Source organism: Diadema setosum, chromosome 3, assembly GCF_964275005.1.
Source record: "Diadema setosum chromosome 3, eeDiaSeto1, whole genome shotgun sequence".
Classification (NCBI taxonomy): Eukaryota; Metazoa; Echinodermata; class Echinoidea; order Diadematoida; family Diadematidae; genus Diadema; species Diadema setosum.
In genome coordinates, this window is record NC_092687.1 from 43,393,320 (window position 1) to 43,416,466 (window position 23,147).

Genomic DNA, 23,147 nt, shown 5'->3' on the forward strand with positions numbered 1-23,147 from the left:
TACTTAATTATGCCCAATCATGGATTCGTCGAAAAGGAATATTGTGGGGGGGGGGGGATTCGAGATAATGCAGTTTTTATGCACAATAGCAACACGTACTCTAATAAGAGGTGACGATACATTTTGCTTCCTCCCAAAAGCAATTTAAGTGTGTCGGATATGAAACAATGTGCAATCATAGTTTGAGTTTAATAAAAAAAAAAAAAATCACAGCACTCGAGCGCATGATAGTGGGGATGTGCTAGCAATATTCATTGAATGGAACTCCTCCATGTATGAGTAAAAGTTGAAAAACGCTTATAGTAATAGTAATGAGAGAGTATGACAAAAGGGATTTTGCTTTTTCCTGTATACATTGTACATAGTTTCTGTATCTAAACTGATTGGATGCTGTGTCCAGGAGTCTGCAACCTGTAACCCGTTTGCAGATCATCATCGACTTGCTGTAGCATCAAGGGTCCGGTGGTGCCGTATTGCTGGTGAACCCTCATGGCCTTCTCCCTGTCCTCGGGCAGCGCTGGCCCCCAGAAGGCCGTGGGCCTGGAAGCATTGCACATCCGCTGATGGCATGACGATATATAAAAGGAGATGAATGTGGATGTCAATCAAAAGTAATCCTATAATCACATTATATTCCTTCAACTAATACGAATGAACTCACTTGCTTACTGCATGACGACATGATATTGAACATGCAGGATTAACTTGAGGATTGTCAGGTTTCCGAAAAAATGCTGCATCAGACGACCCGGCCTCGAGGAGCGTTTAATATTCAAGCAATGCTTATTCTGAGATGTGGCTCCATTTTGAATAATACATTTCTGAGTGATTGGTATTGTACAATCAATATACAGTGCCCGGTTATAAAGAAATTCTCGTTAAAAAGAAATGAAAATTCAGGCCGCAATGTTAATTTCTCTATGTTTTTACTAATACAAGTCCTCTTCTCTGCGTGATATACAATTCTCTTCATATATCCAATGATACGGTTGTAACATAATACTATGAATGGGTGGATGGGGTTGAGTCTTCATCTTAAAAAGATGTTTGTAATGGACGAAACTTTGGTTGTTACAGAAACAAAGGCAGGACTATTTTTATGAAGGAGGTAGTATTCTATGTTTTGGATTCAACAACATTTCTAATAATCAATAGGGAAAGGGCATGATGTTTGGGTTTGACTAAACCTGGTCGTACATTAGATGGAGCTAGATGAAGGAGAAAGATGAGCTGAAGACCCTTTTTAATCCTGGAAGTGCCCCCCCCCCTCCCGCCCCCCCCCCCCTTATGAAAACGCTCTGGCCCTGCCAAGGGATGGTGAAGTTCGAAGACTCACAGGATGAGGTGGAGAGTCTTGGTAGAGGTCATTGACTGGCCGGAGGTGAAGAGATATATCTGGTCACAGTGGAATGGGAGGAGGTGGCAATAGCTTTGTGTATCACCACACACCAATAGCGAAATTTCGATATGACGAGAGCAAGCTGTTGGTCCCGAGGACTTCGTCATAACGGGAGTCCACTTAAGTCAGTTTTATAAGTTTGCGAGCCCCAAACTACACTGTACTCGCATGCTATACAAACCTTTCCGCGCAAGAAATCGCAAATCCAGACGAGTTTGGTGCCGAGAGTCGTGCTAGCGATGAAGACCCAGCCAATCACGTGGCACCAGACAGGGAGGAATTCGTAATAATCAGAGCTCCTCCAGCGGGCCATTACGTACATGCTGTATAGCAGGGTCCCCTTTATTTTAAGTTTTGTTTTCAGAGACACAAGCGAATAAAAAAAAACAACAACCGATTTTAATTTTTGGAGACACTATTGGGAACATGATTATGATGTATATGTCGGGGCAAAATTAACACACATACACACACACACACACGCAAGCAGAGACCATAATTCTCACACGCACATATATACAAACATAATATTTAATACGGCCTACACGGCCGTTAACTGCAGGGGAGGGAGTTGATTTGCCCTCCCCCGATATTTTCACCTCCTTCGTTTTCTTTCAATTCCGATATTATATTGTCAAATAAGTTTATCTTTACCAAAGAAAAAGATGGCTTTTAAACTACCGCCAGTAATACAGAGAATTCTTATCACTCTATCCCTTCGTGTCACGTGATTATTCTATACTTCTACTCAATGCAATAATATAACTACCGTCTACCACCACCATCATCACACCCGCATCAACACCATCCACACTTAAAGGAAACCAAAACCCAAAGAGAAATGTGAAATGAGTGAAAGCAGCAACATTAGTAGAAGACACCAGTGACAGTTTGAAGACAGCGGAAATTCGAAGCAAAACTTATACATTTTTAAAATTTCTGTGTTGGAACAGCTGCTGCTGGAGGCGAAGACTACTTAAGTTTATGACATCATGTGTGGACAGCAATTATAAAGGAAAATTAATGGAAATTAAAGGGACTGTACAGTACTGGTTGAGGTGGGGATTCATGTTTTGAACATTCCTAAGTGAGATAATGAAAAGTCTCTATGAAATATGAAAGAGCATGTAATTTTAAGAAGGATTTAACGTTTATTTGATGAAAATTGGTTTTTAAATGGTTGAGATATCCAAAAAACTGCTAATAATAAAAGGCGACATGCCACAACTTTATTAGGATCTCTTTGTTTCACTTTGTTTTTGGATATCTCGGTCATTTCAAAACCGATTTTCATCGAATAAACTTTTGATACCCCTTAGAACTGCATGCTCTTTGATATCTCATAGAGTGGTTTCTGAATATCTGGCAAAACGTTAAAAGCTAAATCCTCACCTCGACCAGAACTGTACACACCCTTTAAACATGATTTTACTTTCTAGCAAAATGAAAGAGGACATGACTAACCGCTTTCAGAAAGCAGCGGGAATAATTACCACCCTTAACATAATGTCAGTATGAGTTGACCGAATGTGTACTTTTCATTAAAAAAAAAAAAAAAAATGTCTGAAATGCCCTTTATATTTTCCTAGTATTGTTGTCTGCACAGGACGACACAAACTCTAGTACAGTCTCCTCATCCTGCGGTTCCCAAACCAAAATTTTAAAAATTCCCAACTTTTACATCGACTGACAGATTTTCCTCAAATTTTGACCAATGTGTTATCCTAACATTTCTGCTTTCACTCAATCCTCATTTCTCTTTGCTCATTAACCACACACTGACACCGCCACTACAATTCCAAACAAACACAACAGCGCAACTGCGGAAATGAATCACAACGTATTGTTTCACTTTTCAAACATTTACTGCATACTGTATTCTTCTCCAACTCAATAATGCAATGAACATTATAAGATATATTCTTTTCTAACAGTCATGTAGAACCATCAAATTAGGTTTGCTACAAATGCAACAAAATCATCGATGACTATATACCTTCCGGTGAAAACTTCACGGTTATGCATATGGTACATCTATATTCATCCTCTCTCTCTCTCTCTCTCTCTCTCTCTGTCTCTCTCTGTCTCTTTCCCTCTCTTTTATACACACAACCAAACGCACACACACACACACACAGTCTAATATTTTGACATGAAGCCGAGCCTGACCAAGAAGAATCATTAAGTGAAATGAAATGGAATAAAGACACACAAAAGACAAGATTTATCTGAAAACATCCTGTGCGCCCACGACTTGCCAAAAAAATATGACAAACATTCCGTAGTCAATGCTAGGTATCAAAAACATGTTAACTTATTACATGTATTTCTGGTTAGTTGTTTGTCGAATTTTGCACTATTTACATGAGCATTTTGTCTCGTTTGACACAGCTGCAAAGACACGCGCACGTGTCTTTTTGGTTTCCAGATTAAAGTGAGTTATCCTTGCCTCTTCCGACCGGCTCACCATTTGTATTAAAGGCGTAATAACACGCCATGTGACCTCCCAAGTGTTGAAAGCCCAGTGGTCCACGATCTTGTTACCGAGCATGCTGCGGATGTCGTTCTTGAGCCGCTCGAAGCCGTACACCCAAGCGAAGCTCACCGGGAGAAAGAATCCCCAAATCATGCCGGCCCAGCCAGTGCTGTAGTCTAAGGAAAGCAGCACCCAATGCATTCCAGCCTACAGGAGTGGAGATCAGGTTTCTATAGATCAACTATTGTTCGAGCTTATGACAATCACTCATACAGTCTGCTATCAGGTAAGAGACATAACTTTAATTTTTAATTTCATAACGTATCTCATTTGCATGTAAATCATACTTCTGATTTGGTGATCGTATCATAGACAGACAAGAAGGAAAAAGTATGAAATCTATTACAAAATTAAAAGCACTCGGAGAGTAAAAACCGTCACAAAAGGCATATGGTATTTTTAACCAAATAAAGCAGTGTACACATCGTTCACAAAACACTGTTTGTTTGTTTGTTTGTTTTTTTTCTTCTTCCAAGACATAAGCCGGATCACCCCGGAAAAGTAATGACCTGTTTCTTTTACCACAGGCCCACTATGGAAATTTCAGCAATATATCACTTGTGTTTAAATTGTAACACTTTAATATGAATGACAAACGATCATACAAACGAGAACCATGTAACCAAAAACACATGTCGCAAGCATAAAAGTCAGAGTGCACTCCGTTATACCGAACACGGTTATAACGAAATTCCTGTTACAACGAAGTTTAAATAGAGGCCGAAAAAATTATCCACTCTACATTTATCATTGTTTATTTATTCGGTTATAAAGAAATTTCGATATAACAAAAGAAAACTGCCGGTGCCAAGGATTTAGTTATAAGGGCAGTCTACTGTATAAATGAAACCACGTGGTCTAATGTTACAAGCGATTCCTGTCGTAACAAAAGCATAAAAGGAACCTCGGTTTTCTTTTGTTTTAATCGAAGTTCCGTTATAGCCAAATAGTTAAACGTGAAAATAAGAATAGATAATGATTTGATCACCTCGTTTTTTTTTTTTACTTCGTTGTAACGAAATATCGTTATAATCGAGTTTTTTTACAATAGGAGAGCACTGTCATGTATAGTCAGACTCAACAGTGGTGAATCTGATCTGCACAACACTTCTTTCATCATCTTTATTTCCCGAGAATTACTAGATTATGAAGAGACTTCGCATATATTAGCAAGAAAGAGCTTAACTTACATTGGTCATAAAGACGAAGCTGGCTGTGTAAACGAATGCGCAGAGCATCGCTACCACGACTACGCGCCATCTCCGCAGTCCCGGGAAAGTGTCCAAAATGACTGTCACAAGTACTTCGGTTTCAACAAACTGAAAAAAATATATATACATGTATATACAGTATGTCCAAAAAAAAAAATTACAACGGGACCCCCCGCAATGATATCTTTAAAAATAGTGAATCAATCTGAATACAAATTCAGGGTATGAAACTATAACTCATTGCCCACATCTTACTGAAAACCCCATTCGATTTGCTTCAGTGGTCAAAGAGAAATGAGGAAGTTTGTAGAGGATGTCGGGAATCTCTTTTGTCCAAGTTCTGTCTATTATTCACGCACTAGAGCATTGAATTGCTAAAATTGGAAAAATTAGACTCATGACATGCTTTACAACAATCTACATTTCTCATGAGGTTTTCTGCTAAATATAGCTAAGATGTCATATTTTAAGGCCTCGAAGTAGCACTTAGACAGGTCGATCATTTTGGACGTTATTAATTTGAAAATTTGATTGTAATTTTTGTGGGACATACTGCAGTATGTCCCACAAAAATTACAATCAGATTTTTGCATTGATAACATCCAATATGATTATTTTTTTTTCCAATGCTACTTCAGGGTCTTAAAATATAGCATCTTAGCTCTATTTTGCAGAAATCCCCATTCGATTTGGTTAAGCGGTCACAGAGAAATGGGGATTGTAGTAAAGCATGTAATGAGTCTGATTCTTCCAAGTTTAGCACTTCGATGATTTTGTGTGTTAACAATTGACAGAACTTGGACAAAAGAGATTCCCGACATCCTCTACAAAATTCCTAATTTCTCTTTGACCACTGAAGCAAATCGAATGGGGTTTTCTGTAAGATGTGGGCAATGAGTTCAAGTTTCATACCCTGAATTCGTATTTAGATTGATCCAATATTTTTAAAGATATCATTGCGTAGGGCCCCGTTGTAATTTTTTTTTTTTTGGGGGGGGGGGGGGGACATACGGTATATATATATATATGAAGGGTTTGTTTGCAAAAACCGATAAGTCCATTTTTGAAGATTTTGAAGTACGATATCTGTCATAAAGTACAAAATAATACCTTTTAAATGATATATTGGTCACTTCATATAAAGATATATTTTTTAAGTTATGGTCAAAAGAACCGAAAATTTTCTTATTATTCTCTTTTTTTCTTGACCTTTAATCGCAAATATCTCCATTTGGCAATTTTGCAAACAAACTCTTCATATATATATATGGACACAAAAGTTACATAAACATACTTAAAGAGCACGCAAACTTTGATAATATAGAGAATACAACGTTAACAGGATTGTGATCTCAATATTGTCTATATAAAATGAGTATTGGTTTCCTTATTTTTGCCCCCTGTACACAGTGTACAAATTGAACAGAGGGCAGAGTAACCTGAAAGAAACTCACACCGAATATATTCACCCCACTGTTTAATAATGTCTTGGTTTCGAAGTGATATTTATGTATATATCTGATTATATGTGAGTGTGTGTGTGTGTGAGGGTGTGTGTGTGTGCATGTGTGTCTGTGTGTACAAATGCCTAAACAAAATAAATGTATACATTCATTCATTTCATTCATTTTTTTCTATCTCCAACAGAACTTGTAAATACATTTTCCTTTCCACATAAAATATAGGCCTAAGTACATAATATATGTCAATATTACAAAATATGATAAATGGAATTTATGGATATACAAATGATTGGGTGAAGAAGAAACAACACAAAAAAATATTTTTGAAGTTAAGAAAATGCAGGAGATGGGGAGGCATGCTGAAGAAGCAAAGCTTGTAGTAAGCATTCCCCCCCCCCCAAACATAGTAAAATAACTTAAAGATGATATAAAGTTGTGGTACCTCAAAAGTTTCCCTGAGTTTCCTTGTCTTAGTTTGTGTTTCAGGTTAAAGTACCTTCATATAACTATCACTGTGAGACTTACTCGCCCCAAAGTCCTCTCATGTCTTAGTAATCATGCAACAATGGTTTCGTACAATACGTGTATATTGATTCTCGCGGTATCGCACCGCGTCCAGTCAAACTAACGGCTCGTTCGAATTTATCAGAGCCCGGGCTCTGCTCTGGTACGAAACCATTATTGCATGATTACTAAGACATGAGAGCACTTTGGGACGAGTAAGTCTCACAGTGTTAGTTATATGAAAGGTACTTTAACCTGAAACACAAACTAAGAAAAGGAAACTCAGGGAAACTTTTGAGGTACCAAAACTTTATATTATCTTTAACATCTTATATCATTGGTCTTCTACTTAGCGCATAAAACTTATTTACAAAATGAATTACAGAAACTACAAATAAAAACCTAACTGTAGCCCCCCCCCCCCCCCAAAAAAAACCAAACAAACAAACAAACAAAAAAACACCCAGACAAATCCACAAACTAAGTCGCTGTCATGCAGAAAAAAGAACAGGAAAGGAAATACAGAGAGATAAAGAAGAACTGATAACATGGTTGGAAAATAGAAAGAAAAACGATGTCGATTGTGAAGACGAAAAGTGATGAGTGAACGGCGCCGCTAAGCCCTACGCATAACATTAAGGAAAGAATGAAAGTGAATAATACACTCCTTCTAATCGAGAAATCAACACTGAAAATGCTATCCTATTTAAGTTTGAATATGATATTATATATATATATATATATATATATATATATATAATTCTAATGATGACGTTCACAAGAATTTCTTAAGAAAGAAGTACTTAAGAATAGATTCTTTAACTTAACCTTAAAAAAATTCAAACTTGGGGCCGTTTTTTAAAAATATTATCACTAAGGTCATTCCAAAATTTGGATCCAACAAAAGTAAATGTGGATTGAGTAAATATCGTCCTGGTTAAAGGTAAATGAAATTCATTAGAATAACGAGTTGGGTATCTTTGGAAGGAGTTATTCTTCACAAACGCCCAGGTAAAATGGGAGGTAAGAAACTATTACTAAATTTATACATGAATTGACCAAGATGATAATTATAAAGATCAGTTACTTTTAAAATCTTATGTTCAAAAAATTAAAACATCATATGGGATCTCCAAGATACATTGCAAGTTATACGAAGGGCTTTTTTTTTTCTGGAGACGTAGCAGTCTATCAAGATACACTGAATGAGTGTTTCCCCAAGCTATGATACGGTAACTAAGATCAAGGTTGAATATAACATCACGTGTACTAGAGTATTCTTCTCTGCCGGTTACAATGGCATGATCTCCAATATATACAGTGTGCGTATCAATCCTATTGTTTGTGTGTGTGTATGTGTGTGTGTGTTGTGTGTGTAGGTGTGTGTGTGTGTGCTGTGTGTGTGTGTGTGTGTAGTTGTGCGTGTATGCATTCTACTTGCTGTCTACCTGTACATGTGCTGTATTGTTCGACGTGGCAGACACTACACAGCTGCGCTTCTGGTGTCAAGCTCCCTCCAATGAAATTTCTTGACATATCAATATTTCATTCATAATTATATTGATTGTGTTTTATATGGAAGGATATAAGTATTGCATTAAAATCGGAATTGAGATCACCATTCTGGCTATACAGGAGATTTATCCTTTGCAAGTTTTATAGATGAGTAGCGTTCAGGTTACTTTCAAAAACGTTTGTTTGTTTGTTTGTTTGTTTTTGTCATGACTTAGTTAAAAGATTGTATGGCTGTTGCGTTTCAAATTGATTAGCCATATCAAATATAACAAGGCAATCGCCGAATTGTGTCTCGCCCATTCGCGTACAAGGAATTAATATTTTGTATAACTTCCATAAGTTAATTGACCTGCTTATGACCTTTGACCTTGTGGTGACCTTCAACACCCTAAGGGACATTCACCATTCAAGTTTGGTCACAAACGGACAAAGGGATCAAAAGTAATGAGCCATAATCGAAACGCGCCATAAAAACTTAACATTTGGCCCTAAAAAAATTGTTGACCCCTTTCTGTGACCTTTGACCTTGTGATGACCTTTAACTCCCCAAGGGATATCTACCGTCCAAGTTTGGTCACAAACGGGCATAGGGATCAAAAGTTATGAGCCACAATCAAAATGCGCCCTAAAAACATAACATTGGGCCCTAAAAGTTTGTTGACCCCTGTTTGTGACCTTTGACCTTGTGACGACCTTCACCTCCCCAAGGGACATCTTCCATCCAAGTTTGGTCACAAACGGACAAAGGGATCAAAAGTTATGAGCCATAAACGAAATGCGCCCTAAAAACTTAACATTGGGCCCTAGAAGTTCGTTGACCCCTGTCTGTAACCTTTGACCTTGTGGTTACCTTCAACTTCCCAAAAGACATCTACCATCACCCAAGTTTGATTGTCATTGTAGCAACATGTGCTGAGTTACGTGTGATAAGAGAGTCTTGCAAGTAAACTTTAACGTATGACCTCAAATGACCTTTGACCTTATCATGTGACCTCTTACGGCACCATAACATGAAGGTACTTCCAGTGCATCCATCACCCAAGTTTGATTGCCATTGTAGCAACATGTGTCGAGTTACATGTGATAAGAGAGTCTTGCAAGTAAACTTTAACGTTTGACCTCAAATGACCTTTGACCTTATCCTGTGACCTCCAACGGCACCATAAAATGAAGGTACCCCCAGTGCATCTATGACCCAAGTTAGGTTGTAATCCAAGCAACTTATGTGAAGTTTTTGTCAAAAGAGAGTCTTGCAGGTAAACTTTAACATAGAAAAGAGAGTCTTGCACATACTCTTTAATATATGACCTCAAATGACCTTTGACATCATCACATGACCTCTGACAATACCATAAGATGAAGATACCCCTAATGCTTCTATCACCCAAGTGTGGCTGCCATTGCTCTAACAGATGCCAAGTTATGCATCATAAGAGAGTCTTGCAGGTAAACTTTAACATTTGTGACGTACGACGGACGGACGACGGACGGACGCCATTTGGATCCCTTAGTCTCGCCTTCACCTCCGGTGGGCGAGACAAAAACTATTGCGTTCATAACCAATCAGCGGTTCTGAGACGTTTTACCATGTACTTTCGCCTCTTTTTCGTTTGATCAACAAAATGTCTATTCATTTTTACCTTGATACTACCACATTAGTTGTTGTTTTTTTTTTCTCTCCAATGGGCATCCTCTTCCGGAGATCCGGTAAAATTATACTCTTTTCCCCCAAAGTGTATAATATACATAGATATTTACAATGAAATTATACATACCTGGGAGTTAAGAGCCACAAGGAAAATCGTGAAATAGAACATGACTGACCATACAGGGGCAGCGGGAAATTTAGCCAAAGCAGATGGACATGCGACGAACAGCAAATTCACCCCTGCAACGTCAAATGTATACGCAGTTGATATACAACATAGTTCTCTTGAAATCAGGATTAAATATGTATAGCCAACTTGAATAATTATAATAAGGTTCGTTAACCACAAAATGAAAAAGAGTTACGTATCAATGAACCTTTAGAATATAAAAAAAATTGTGTCATTTCGGCATTAGCAAACCTTGCAAGCAACAATTTTTTTTTTTTTCATTTTCGGAACAGCATTTTTCGTATCAACGAACTTTAACCATAATGCATACAACGTTGCTGTGAACCTTCCGGATGAAAAAAAAAAGTAAAAAAGAAGATAAAAATATCTTAGGCCTACGATCACGAGGATTTAGCCCTGAGGAACTGGGTCCCGCCTGTCCCCACTTGTGCAAGATTTATTATCCATCTGAAGGAACATTGTGTGACATGCATCAGTTTGATGTCTGACGGAGGATTTGAGCTGTCACTTATGAACTCCGATTTGACTGAAAAGAACTTCCAGATTTTCTGATTTCATGGATCGTCTTGCTCCTCGATATATCGACCATGTGCCATAGGTAAAGGATTATTATCATATCTGCATTCAATCATGCACGAACATCTCTAATAGCGAAAATTTGTTTGGTGTTGTTGTTGTTGCTGCTGCTGCTCTTGTTTGTTTGTTTTTTACTTTCTCTCCCTGTCACTTCCTCCTTTTTTCTCTCTCTTTCTCTCTCTTTCTTATAACCGGAGGGCCAAACCCCAAAAAGTCGCTTACTTAACGAGTGAGTTGCACTCTCTCTACAAACTAAGTAGACCATGCTTATTTTCAAGTTTTTATTGTAACAAACAACATTCCACTGGTCTACCTCAAAAAATTTGTTGCGAAAGCCTCCAAATCCAAGATGGCGTCCAAGATGGCCGCCATATTTACTGAATTTGTTATTTGAAAGATTATTTGAAAGAATTTGATTGAAGAATCAGATTTCAACAAATTTGATGGCATGTGAAAGAGAATAAAATTTTCTACAAGTTGATACCATTTTTGTGGGTTATTGTGATAACTGGATTGAGATTTTAAGGAAAAAACAATCATTTTTTGATATTTTTCTGAAAAAAGGAAAATCATGAAAATGCTTGATTCAGCATAAATCAAAGAAAGACTGAAGGATTATCTTGAAACGTTTCAAAAATTTTGTTTGACATATGATTAATATTTGGAGAAAATTAGGGGTCAGCACCGTTTTCTGTTCAGGAGTTATAATGTCTCAAACTTGAAAACTCACTACGTAAAAATGGCCACTTTAGCTGTGACAAGACCTTGTTGGTCGTAAAAAAAAAAGCCTGCGCGCGCCAAGACTACTACACGCACCACTGGCACTAGCAGTGCTAGTGGTGCGTGTAGTAGTCTTGGCAAACGCAGACTTTTTCTTTGACAAACAAGGGTTTGTGCCTGCAAACTAACTTTTCATACCAAGTGGTAGCTCAGGTGACGCTGATTGCTATTATTTCAAAGTAGATTGTTCTGAAGCAGATGAGATGAAGCAAAAAATATCTTTCAAATAGAGGTAGAAGCTTGAAACAACCTTGCTATAGAAAGTTTAAAACAAAATTTGGCTCAATCACTCAAAAAATTCAAGATTGCAGGCCATCAAAGCTGACATAGTGTATTGTGCCAAAGTAAATGTATCATTTCGATTTTGATACAATTTTGTCTGTTTTGCTGTCTATTCATATGGTTTTTATATATTCTGAACATTTTAATGCCATTTCAAACCATCTTAGGTTTTTATGGAGACATTTTTCAGAATGCACAATGAATATTTCTCTAAAAAGTTTTAAAAAATAAAACTAAAAATGTTTATGAAAACCATGCAGATATTAACATCTTTCCCATATAATCAATATTTGGAGAAAATTAGAGGTCAGTATTGTATTTGGTTCAGGAGTTATAATGTCTCAAACTAGAAATCCCATTTTACATGATATGTTATTTACACGCATCTGTTCCCAAAGACGTCACAGAGGGTCACATCCAAGATCGTGCTTACTTTTCGAGTTCCACTCTCTCTATAAACAAGACCATACATAATATTAAGCATACTAAGCAATGTTCCGTAAGTACACCTCAGTAGATTTGTTGCAAAGTACAGATGCGGTCCAACAGGGCCGCCATTTAATTGAAATTAACATTTCAAACATAAAATTTGATAACGACATTGGATTGCAACAAATTTGATGTCATATGAAGTAGAGTAAAACTTTCTAAAAGTTGATACCACTTTAGCTGTGTATTGTGATATTTTTTTTTTTTTTTGGGGGGGGGGGTTGTTTGCTTCTCTTTTTTTTGGGGGGGGATCCATATTTTTGTATTGCTTTGAAAAAGGAAGAAATGTAAAAACGCATGATTTAGTATATATAAAAGAAGAACTGAAGAATTATTTTGAAACCTGCGATTGAGATTGATATTTACTGAGATTGAGACATAATTCATATTTCTGGAATTACAGGCAATATCATACACTGTTGACAAGTTAACATCTGAAACTTGAAAAAAATATATTTATGCATTATAAATTTTGCTTACAATGTGTTTACATGGTCACATGTAATACTGTAATGGTCTAGTGACTTGCAAGTACCTGCAAACTAACTTTTCATGCAAAGTGGTAGGTGACGCAGGTCGCTATTACTGTAGCATTTCATCATAGTAGATTGTTCTGAGGCAGATAAGATTGAACAGAAAGTATTTTCCAAAAAGAGATAGGAGCTTAAAATTTGGCACAAATTTTGCCAATGTATAATATTTAGTGATAGAAATAGTATCCACACAAAATTCAAGATGGCGGTAATTAATCGAGGTTGTCGTTCAAGGCATTATTTACCATTAGTGCACGTAAAACAAAAACCCAGCTTTACTTAATTCCTCAAACTAGTTCTAAACTGTGAGTTAGGGATTAATGTAAAAACTTAAATCAGTATAATTAATGCTGAATATTGTTAGATATACTAAATAGATCTGATAAGATTTTTTTTTTTATGTCAACAGTTATCATGGTTATAGTTTCTTGAAAAGAAATGGTGATATCTCCGTATGTTTTAGGCTTTATTATAATTTTTTACATGGTAGAATGTTTTGTAATACAACTAATCTGCACATATAAATCGAATGTGATATCTCTCCCTATGGTAAACAATACCTAGTGTGTTGCGTCAAAGTTATCTCAACTTATAACTTATAATTTGATATGTTTTTTCAATCTTCTTATATTGCTGTCTATTACATGTTTCTATACATCCGAACGATTTTGTACTAGTGTAAACCATATTGAGGGTCTTTTTTTTTTTGTTGGGGGGGGGGGGGTGAGCTCATTCCAGTGTTTGGGTAAGGCTCAATCTTAAATAAAAAAGAAATGCTTCTGTATCAAAGATATGCTTTTTTACTTGTATGTTACTCTGTTGTTGTAGAAACGTGAATGATGATGGTATATGTGTAATAACGTCTGATCGGTAGATGTCCTTGAAAGCCCTTCTGATCCGAACCCCCCCCCCCCCCCAAAAAAAAAAAAAAAAAAAAAATCCAACATGGCGACAATTTCTCAACTTTGCCCTTAAATGTGTTGTGCGAAATGACTTTTCATCTTTGTTCGAATAAAATTGTCCAAATTGATTATTCGTGCTGTATATTCAAATTTACAAATAAGCATGCTGAAACTGTACTTTCCGTTATCAGATTTTTCTTACATTGTTTTTAGGCTGATTTCATGTGGGTTACAGTGTCACAATTGATCTGAACTTATACCATTGGTAGATGCTTTCCTATATTAGATATCAGGATCACTCGAGAGTGAAAATGTTCATTTTCATTCATTTTAGAGTGACCTCGGGGATCACTCGAAGAGTGACGAGTGGTCCCTATTTAAAGGCAGGGCTCGACACTAACGATGGTCCGGTGGCCCGGGGCCACAAAAAACGTACGTCGGGTCACCAAAATGTCAGAAATGAAGAATTTGGTGGCCTGATCGGGCCACCAAAAAGGTCGGACATTTGCCTTTGGGCCACCAAAAATAAAAGTTAGTGTGGGGCTCTGCCTAAGGTCACTCTAAAATTAGTGAAAATGAACATTTTCACTTAAAAGTCACTCCAATTTCACTCTAAATTCACCGTTTTCTGTTTTTCACTCCTCGCATCAAAAGTAAAAACTTCCACTCGATTTGTTTTTGCATTAATTTGGCGCAATACACTATGTCAACTTTGATGGCTGTCATCTTGATTTTTATTTTGAGCAGTTGATCTAAATTCTGTCTTAAACTATCTATAACAAGATTGGTGACAAGTTTCAAGCTACTACCACTATTTGATTTTTTTTTTTTTGCTTCATCTCATCTGCTTCAGAACAATCTATTTTGAAATAATAGCGATCAGTATCACCTGAGCTACCACTCGGTATGAAAATTTAGTTTGCAGGCACAAACTCTTGTTTGTCAAAGAAAAAGTCTGCATTTGTCAAGACTACTACACGCACCACTGGCACTGCTGCAAGCGCCAGTGCCAGTGGTGCGTGTAGTAGTCTTGGCGCGCGCAGACTTTTTTACGACCAACAAGGTCTTGGTCACAACTAAAGTGGCTATTTTTACGTAGTGAGTTTTCAAGTTTGAGACATTATAACTCCTGAACCGAAAATAGTACTGACCCCTAATTTTCTCCAAATATTAATTATATGTCAAACAAAATTCCTGAAACGTTTCAAGATAATCCTTCAGTCTTTCTTTGATTTATGCTGAATCAAGCATTTTCATGATTTTCCTTTTTTCAGAAAAATATCAAAAAATGAGTGTTTTTTCTTTAAAATCTCAATCCAATTATCACAATAACCCACAAAAATGGTATCAACTTGTAAAAAATTTTATTCTCTTTCATATGAAATCACATTTGTTGAAATCTGATGTTTCTATCGAATTCTATCATTTAAATAACAAATTCAGTAAATATGGCGGCCATCTTGGACGCCATCTTGGATTTGGAGGCTTTCGCAACAAATTTTTTGAGGTAGACCAGTGGAATGTTGTTTGTTACAATAAAAACTTGAAAATAAGCATGGTCTACTTAGTTTGTAGAGAGAGTGCAACTCGACCTCTGTTTTTAGCTTTTGGCCCCCCGGTTATTAGGGAAGTATTGGAAGAGTTCATTACATGACCGTGGTATACAGACGACAGTCTACATATTTTGTTTGCCATCCACGTTCCAAACGTTGGGGCAAGACTTCAAAGAAGTAAGGTCTTGCTCTGCTGTTGCACTGCTCTGCTGTTGTTCTGCTGCTCTGCAGTTGTAGACATATTCATGATAAACCACGTGAAAGGGTTAAGATTATTACTTTGCCACTGTTCCTATGAAGACGCCCATTACATCTTTATATACCTTACGTGTATGCATAACATATTTTACAGAAACAAAATCTCTTTTACTGCACATGATTTGGTATTATATCGATGGACCTTACCCGCATCCACAACATCATACACAGTAAACCCAGTCTGTTTGGCCAACACTCCGAGGATGCTGAAGACAGTCAGTCCGCAGTAAATACTAGTCAAGCTGTTTACAAGAACCACGACGACTGCGTCACTTCAACACCAAATGAGAAGGAGCAAAAACAGCAAAGAAATCAGGTTAAAAATCAATGGAAATTGAATTTGCCTAGTAAAATCAAAGCAAAACTTGGACATGATGGATGGAATAAGTTCTTTAATAATTAGGTAAGTTGTTGGCTGTACAAAAACCTGCGAGGTAATGACGATTATGCCGATAAAAAGATAACTCAAGGTGAAAATTGATCATTTACGTCTATATGACTTAGATTATATGTGACTAAACAGAGAAAATACTGATAATGCCTTGTCTGCCTTCATCTGAAAATAAACGGAGTTTGCAAGCTTCCAGACAAATTTGCAGCAGAACGTTTGTCTTAACGTTGGTTATTGTCTGATCTCTTTCTCCTCCCAGATATCCAGGAGGGAGGAAATTCCAACTCTAAAATCAGTGACCCTTACGATTATAAATAGAAGTAACGACAAATGAATTTCTTTTACTGTACCAAGTCAACAGAACCTGTATATCTTAAACAAAGATTAGTGAGAGAGAAAGAAGGAAGGACATGGTATATTCATTTCATTGATAATAATACAGTGCTGAGTGGCGGATAGGGGGGGGGACGCATCGGGCGCGCACTCCCTCTTTATTTGTTGTTAAAACAAAAGAAATAAAAAAGAAAAAATGAGATGAAACCCGGAAGCAGCACCAGAAATATTGTTCGCCCGCCCCCCCCCCCCCCCTTTACGGAATTCCTGGATCGCCCCCAGGTGCTTACAAGTATATAGCGCTCATCACCAGCATAGTGTCTGTATGCGCTTTAAGGGAGATTGATAAAAATGGGGAAAAAATAATTTTATGTATATACACGTATACATGTATATAATAAAGATATATATATAAACATTATATTTCATTATACTGCAATTCCCTCGATTCTTTTGGAATTAAGTTCGGACGTCTTTATCATCTGACAGTGGTGTTAATTCATTTGTTATAGGCATAAAATGATGTTAACTCGAGTGGTTGAAACAGTGTTTGTTGTTTGTTTGTTTTCACTTGCGAGTGAACGTGTTCTTTTCTCAATACCTCACCGTCTTTTCTGAAGACAAAAAATGTATAATTTTCTTATGTTGTCCAAACTGTACCATTGTCATTATATATTGACTCATTATGTTATTGTTGAGCCCGCATTTATAGATTAAAAAAATGCTACATCCCTGAATATTTGTATTTTACTTTGTAATTTCTATTTTAGATTCTATGTATCTATGTTTCGGTCACTCGTTGTACCCGTGCTCCTAATCTTAATCTTTACACTCAATTTAAAGTGGGATCTACGCTCGACAAGCTTGCTTCTAAATAGGTTCCATCATATTGCTGTAGCAGTCATTTTCAGATTCCGACTTTGATAGATCGACCACTATGTTCTATGTTTGCAATATTCTATTTATGCCTCATAGCTGGATATTGAAGTCAAGTCAAGTCAGAATTATATCCAAAATCTAACACCTTTTTGAAGAAAAGTATTCCTCCTGTGGATTGAGAGAGTGTTACATTGTACTCCTTGCTAATGTCCAGGCAGTAACCTAATTATGATAATAGGCCTAATTAAAATAATTATATTCAATCTAATATTATAATCATATACACCAGATGGAAGGTGAGGATTTCTTTTTCAGTTTATATTTACGTTCATGTTTCTCAGTGAAAAATGTATGACGTATACCAAAATATGATGGAACATAATATCCAGCTTGGATATATAATGAAATATTTTAAAGGGACTGTACAGTACTGGTTGAGGTGGGGATTCATATTTTGAACATTCCTAAGTGAGAGAGTGAAAAGCCTCTTATGAAATATGAAAGAGCATGCAATTTTAAGAAGGATTCAACGTTTATTTGATGAAAATTGGTTTTCAAATGGCTGAGATATCCCAAAAAGTGCTAATGCTAATGCCGACATGCCACAACTTTATTAGGATCTCTTTGTTTTACCTTGTTTTTGGATATCTCAGCCATTTCAAAACCGATTTTCATCGAATAAACTTTTGATACCCCTTAGAACTGCATGCTCTTTGACATCTCATAGAGTAGTTTCTGAATATCTCGCAAAACGTTAAAAGCTAAATCCTCACCTCGACCAGAACTGTACACACCCTTTAAGATATATGTAGTTCAATGGCCGTCGATGTATAAGAGTTTCTATCTAAGTAGAAAAGCAATAGAACAATACATGTCCGATGGAAACTGGAGTGAGCTTGTTAGCGTACAATAGGTAATATCAGAAACCTACAGTGTGAAGGACAAGATAAGGAGCACGGACCGTACACACATGATGTAAGCAAGATGAAAGATAATCATAATAGTGATAGTAATAGAAATGATAATAATAATAATAATAATAATAATAATAATAATAATGATAACAACAATGATAATAACGATATACTAACTTATAGTGGATACATGTATAGCGTTTCGGTGCTAACGTCGCTAAAAATAAAAATGAAAAGAGAGATATAAATACATGTTTATTTAATATGACAACAGAGAAGAGAATGGCAATCGACAAACAAACACATACCAGATAAAGAATACAATACTAATTGTTTCGAACACTTTAGATTGCAATTATAGTTCTCAGTGTGAGAGGAACATATACGTTTTGAATATTGAAATACCGAACGAAAAGGGAAAGGAGGAATGGAAATTGAAGTTTGTTTCTTTATCAGTAGTGTATACACGGCACTCCAACCAACTGGTACCTCGACTGTTCCCAGGAAAAAAAAAAAAAAACTTACATGATGAAGTTGGTATGAAAACTGTTGAAGGAGGCCAGCGTGGTCAAACTCCCCGTGCCTGATCCAAAGGAGTGGAAAACGTATATGGCGGCCACGCCCCAAAACTGTGGGCTCTATTCAGGTGATTGATAACAAGGAATATTATCTAAAACTGGACGGTAGAGTGAAGAGTAGCTCCAACATACATTGGCGACATGTTTAAAAAGAACCAGTAGTTCAGGGCAACAAATAAATGTAAAAACAAAAACATGTACAATATCAATAAAAAGATACATTTATAAAAGGACTTTTCCACTTTGGAGAATATGAAATATGAATCTAATAAACATGAAAGAATATTTCAATGGAAAAATAAGATTAACTATATTCATCAATGCATATCAATACGTCATAGCCCATTCATTTTGATAAAGTCTGAAGCATAAGCTAAAGCGGGAACTAACTTGACTTTGGAGGGTGTTTCATAAAGCTGTTCGTAAAGTTACAAACAACTTACCAGCGACTGGTGATCAGTTCCGATGTGCTATACTTATCAGAATTTCCACAATTCAGCACAAGAACTGATCACCAGTCACTCGTAAGTCATTCGTAACTTTACGAACAGCTTTATGAAACACCCCCAGGTCATGATAAGAAATGAGAAATTATTATTGTAATTGCTAAATACTGGTATCACCGGTATAAATTTAAAATGTGTACAGCTATAGATTGCGTATCAAAAAATGGACTGTTCTATAAATGCAAGCTATGAAAGGAACTTTTTTTTCCTCTCAGAAAATTTTCAAAATCAAAAGTAACTGACAAACCTTAAGCTTTTGATACCACTGAGCTGAGCGATGAGGTGAAAAGAGATGGATGCCGTCTGCACTACCGTCCAGAGTGAGAGCGCGAACAAGTAAGGCCATTAGCAGGATGTACGGAAAGAGTGCAGTGAAGTAAGCGACCTTGATGTCATGAAGAAAACACACAGATGATAAGCATATAAATGATCATAATAATACGAAGGGAATGAGATACGTATACGGAATGTCCCTTGTATAAATTTTAAAAATCATAATACAATTACCGGTCTTTCGCCATCATTTAATTCCATCTCTGTAGACTGTAGATATCTATCTATATCTATATCTATACAGTGGACTCCCGTTATAACGAAGTCCTCGGGACCGGCAATTTTCTTTCGTTATATCGAAATTTCGTTATAACCGAATGAATAAACAATAAAAGTACATAGAGTTGATAATGTTGCGGCCCTCAATTTTACTTCGTTGTAACCGGAATTTCGTTATAACCGTGTTCGTTATAACGGGAGTGCACTGTATCTATATCTATATCTATATCTATATCTATATCTATAAAGACAGAGTGCGAGAAGGGGTCCCCACCGTGTACAGAACGACAAAAATGTTCTAAGGTATGAAAGTTCCTTATTTCAACCTTAATTCTATCCTTTAGAATTCGTTAAAAAAAGAACTCGACTGAATATTTGCATGTGCGAGTCACTTTGTGACTTATGTTTACATTGTTGAATTATTGACACTGGAGATTTGGCTTGATGCATTTCCCGTTGAAATTAAACGTACGTCATTTTGTTCACCTATTTGTATTTTTTTGAAGAGGGGTGGAACCTTCGTTGTTGTTTTTTTCTGTTTATTCAACATGTAACTTCTGTAGTATTTCAGTCAACTGTAAGAAGAGTTTTATCGCAAAACGAGCTAAATCCATCCTTGTTAATTTGAGATATTTGTGATTAAAGCTCCTAAAAGTCATAAAAATAAAAAGAAAATACAGGATATTTTAATCATAACTTGAAGAATATTTCTTGTTATGTTACAAGTATGGTATTATTGGAAAGTGTTAATTTTGCTCCACCTATTGATGGACTTTCTTCGAAACGGACTTACTTTAAACGTGGCCCTTGGCTCATTCTACAATAAATCGCTTCGATATATATATATATATATATATATATATAAAGCCGTACCTTATCTTCAGCTTGAAAATGTTTACCTTGCCAGAAATCTCGATACTTCTGGCCACAAGAAAGAAGATCACGACCCACACAAAAAGGTTACAAAGAGCGATCTTCCAAACCACGCCCCCAGTCTCCTCGATATCAGACGATTCCTGGAGAACCGCATTCCTTGTTTATGACAATGGAGAAAGTGAAAGCCAAGAAGAGTAAACATACAGTATTATAAAATGGGTTCAAGAATGTAGCCAATAGGAAGCGCTGAAATGAGTCACGTGCCTTGGTTATTCAAGTCCCATCGCACTGCGTGTTAAATCCACCGTGGTTAAATCCTATTGCCGATCGTCTGTGCGCGCGGCGGCTCCTTTAAATTGCATGCATACATACAGTACGCGCTGTCAGTCCTGTAAACAACTTCTAGTTCGGGCTGCCGGCCGGCCGGCCTTTCTTCCCTTGTGCATAACATGTGTGGCGTACGTGACGTACACTTTGTACAGTACAGTAGACCAAGCGTTGTGGGACCGGACGCGTACATGGAGTCACTTTGAAGGGCAAATTCAGCAGGTTAATTCTCACGCCGTTTTCAGAGTATGTTGTCTAGTAGGCCTATATGAGGAGTTTATAATCAAGTCTTTAAGGTAAAGGGTGCATATTCTATGTAAAATAAGTAAGTTTTCATGCGGGAACTTAAGTGTCCGGAAACCCAACCCCCATCATACTTATACTGTATGTGCGGGATTTCCGAGTGCGACGTGCGTAAATGTTTGGGACGAACATCTTCTGACGTCTTGACCCACAAAGGTACGTGAAAAACGCTGGAAAATGCTGTTAGTTTTCGAATTTTCGACCCATTTTATAAAACAAATGATGGACAGGATTATTTCGTGGCGTTAGTGGAGGCGTAGCTCACTCTCGGGTATTTACAATGTAGTGCAACATGCACTCGGCTTCGCCTCGTGCATGTTTCACAATTGTAAATACCCTCGAGTGCACTATACGCCTCCACTAACGCACTCTATCCTGTGCATCATTTGTATATTATAAAATGGGTTCAAGAATGTAGCCAATAGGAAGCGCTGAAATGAGACACACCCCCTTCCTTTACTTCAGTATAACTGCACTGCCTGTAATCCTATGGTAGATTGCCGATCGTCTGTGCGCGCGGCGGCTCCTTTGATGAATTGCATGCATACGCGTACGCGCTGTCAATCCTGTAAACAACTTCTAGTTCGGGCTGCCGGCCGGCCGGCCTGTCTTCCCTTGTGCATAACATATGTGGCGTACGTACGTACTGTACGTACACTTTGTACAGTACAGTAGACCAAGCGTTATGGGACCGGACGCGTACATGGAGTCACTTTGAAGAGCAAATCCAACGATTTAGCAGGTTAGTTCTCACGCCGTTTTCAGAGTATGTTGTCTAGTAGGCCTATATGAGGAGTCTATATCAAGTCTTTAAGGTAAAGGGTGCATATTCTATGTAAAATAAGTAAGTTTTCATGCGGGTGTCCGGAAACCCACCCCCCCCCCCCCATTATACTTATACTGTATGTGCGGGACTTCCGCGAGTGCGACGTGCGTAAAAGTTTGGGACGAACATCTTCGGACGTCTTGACCTACAAAGGTACGTGAAAAACGCTGAAAAATGATGTTAGTTTTCGAATTTCGACCCATTTTATAAAACAAATGATGCACAGGATTATTTCGTGGCGTTAGTGTAGGCGTAGCTCACTCTCGGGTATTTACAATGTAGTGCAACATGCACTCGGCTTCGCCTCGTGCATGTTTCACAATTGTAAATACCCTCGAGTGCACTACGCCTACACTAACGCACTCTATCCTGTGCATCATTAGTATAATATCATGTCAGGTCAGAGACCATTATAGTCTTTAATCAAGGCCCTCTCGCTGTATGGTATAGAGAGCCCAGCCGAGTGGGCTCACGCTATCGCGCTTTCTCCCGTCATAGCCATCAAACATACTCCTTGGTAAAACTTGGCCATTGTTACAAGTTTGCAGGAAAAAAAAAACCCAAAAGAAGCAGAAAACGTAAAGATTGAGTCAGTCTTGATCAACTAGGAAATGCAAATACAGAAACACAGAAACATACACAAAAGTGTTTAAATGACATTGAATCCTTCGCCTTGACCAATGTTTTGGTCCTTAAACTGACTAGTGCGACACACGTGTTGCAGAAATACATGCACTCACAGTTTATGAAGAGTTTTATCGCAAAAAAGAAGCGTTCATGCTCTTCGTGTTGCTTTATAATATTGGTAAGTAATTTCTTTGAA

The 23,147-nt window shown here is 37.2% G+C and overlaps 1 protein-coding gene across 1 annotated transcript in view; it reads right to left on the bottom strand.

Annotated features, from left to right (window-relative positions):
• Positions 1 to 374: 374 nt before the first annotated feature.
• The window catches only part of LOC140246898 (sodium- and chloride-dependent creatine transporter 1-like), a 51,208-nt gene continuing 28,435 nt past the window's right edge, over positions 375 to 23,147 (bottom strand). The window contains exons 5-11 of the mRNA XM_072326223.1: positions 20,892 to 21,024; positions 19,688 to 19,825; positions 18,882 to 18,994; positions 15,987 to 16,111; positions 3,944 to 4,051; positions 1,337 to 1,395; positions 375 to 560 (exon numbers count right to left, since the gene is read on the bottom strand). Of these exons, the coding sequence (XP_072182324.1) occupies positions 375 to 560; positions 1,337 to 1,395; positions 3,944 to 4,051; positions 15,987 to 16,111; positions 18,882 to 18,994; positions 19,688 to 19,825; positions 20,892 to 21,024 (862 nt within the window). The remainder of the gene's footprint in view (positions 561 to 1,336; positions 1,396 to 3,943; positions 4,052 to 15,986; positions 16,112 to 18,881; positions 18,995 to 19,687; positions 19,826 to 20,891; positions 21,025 to 23,147) is intronic.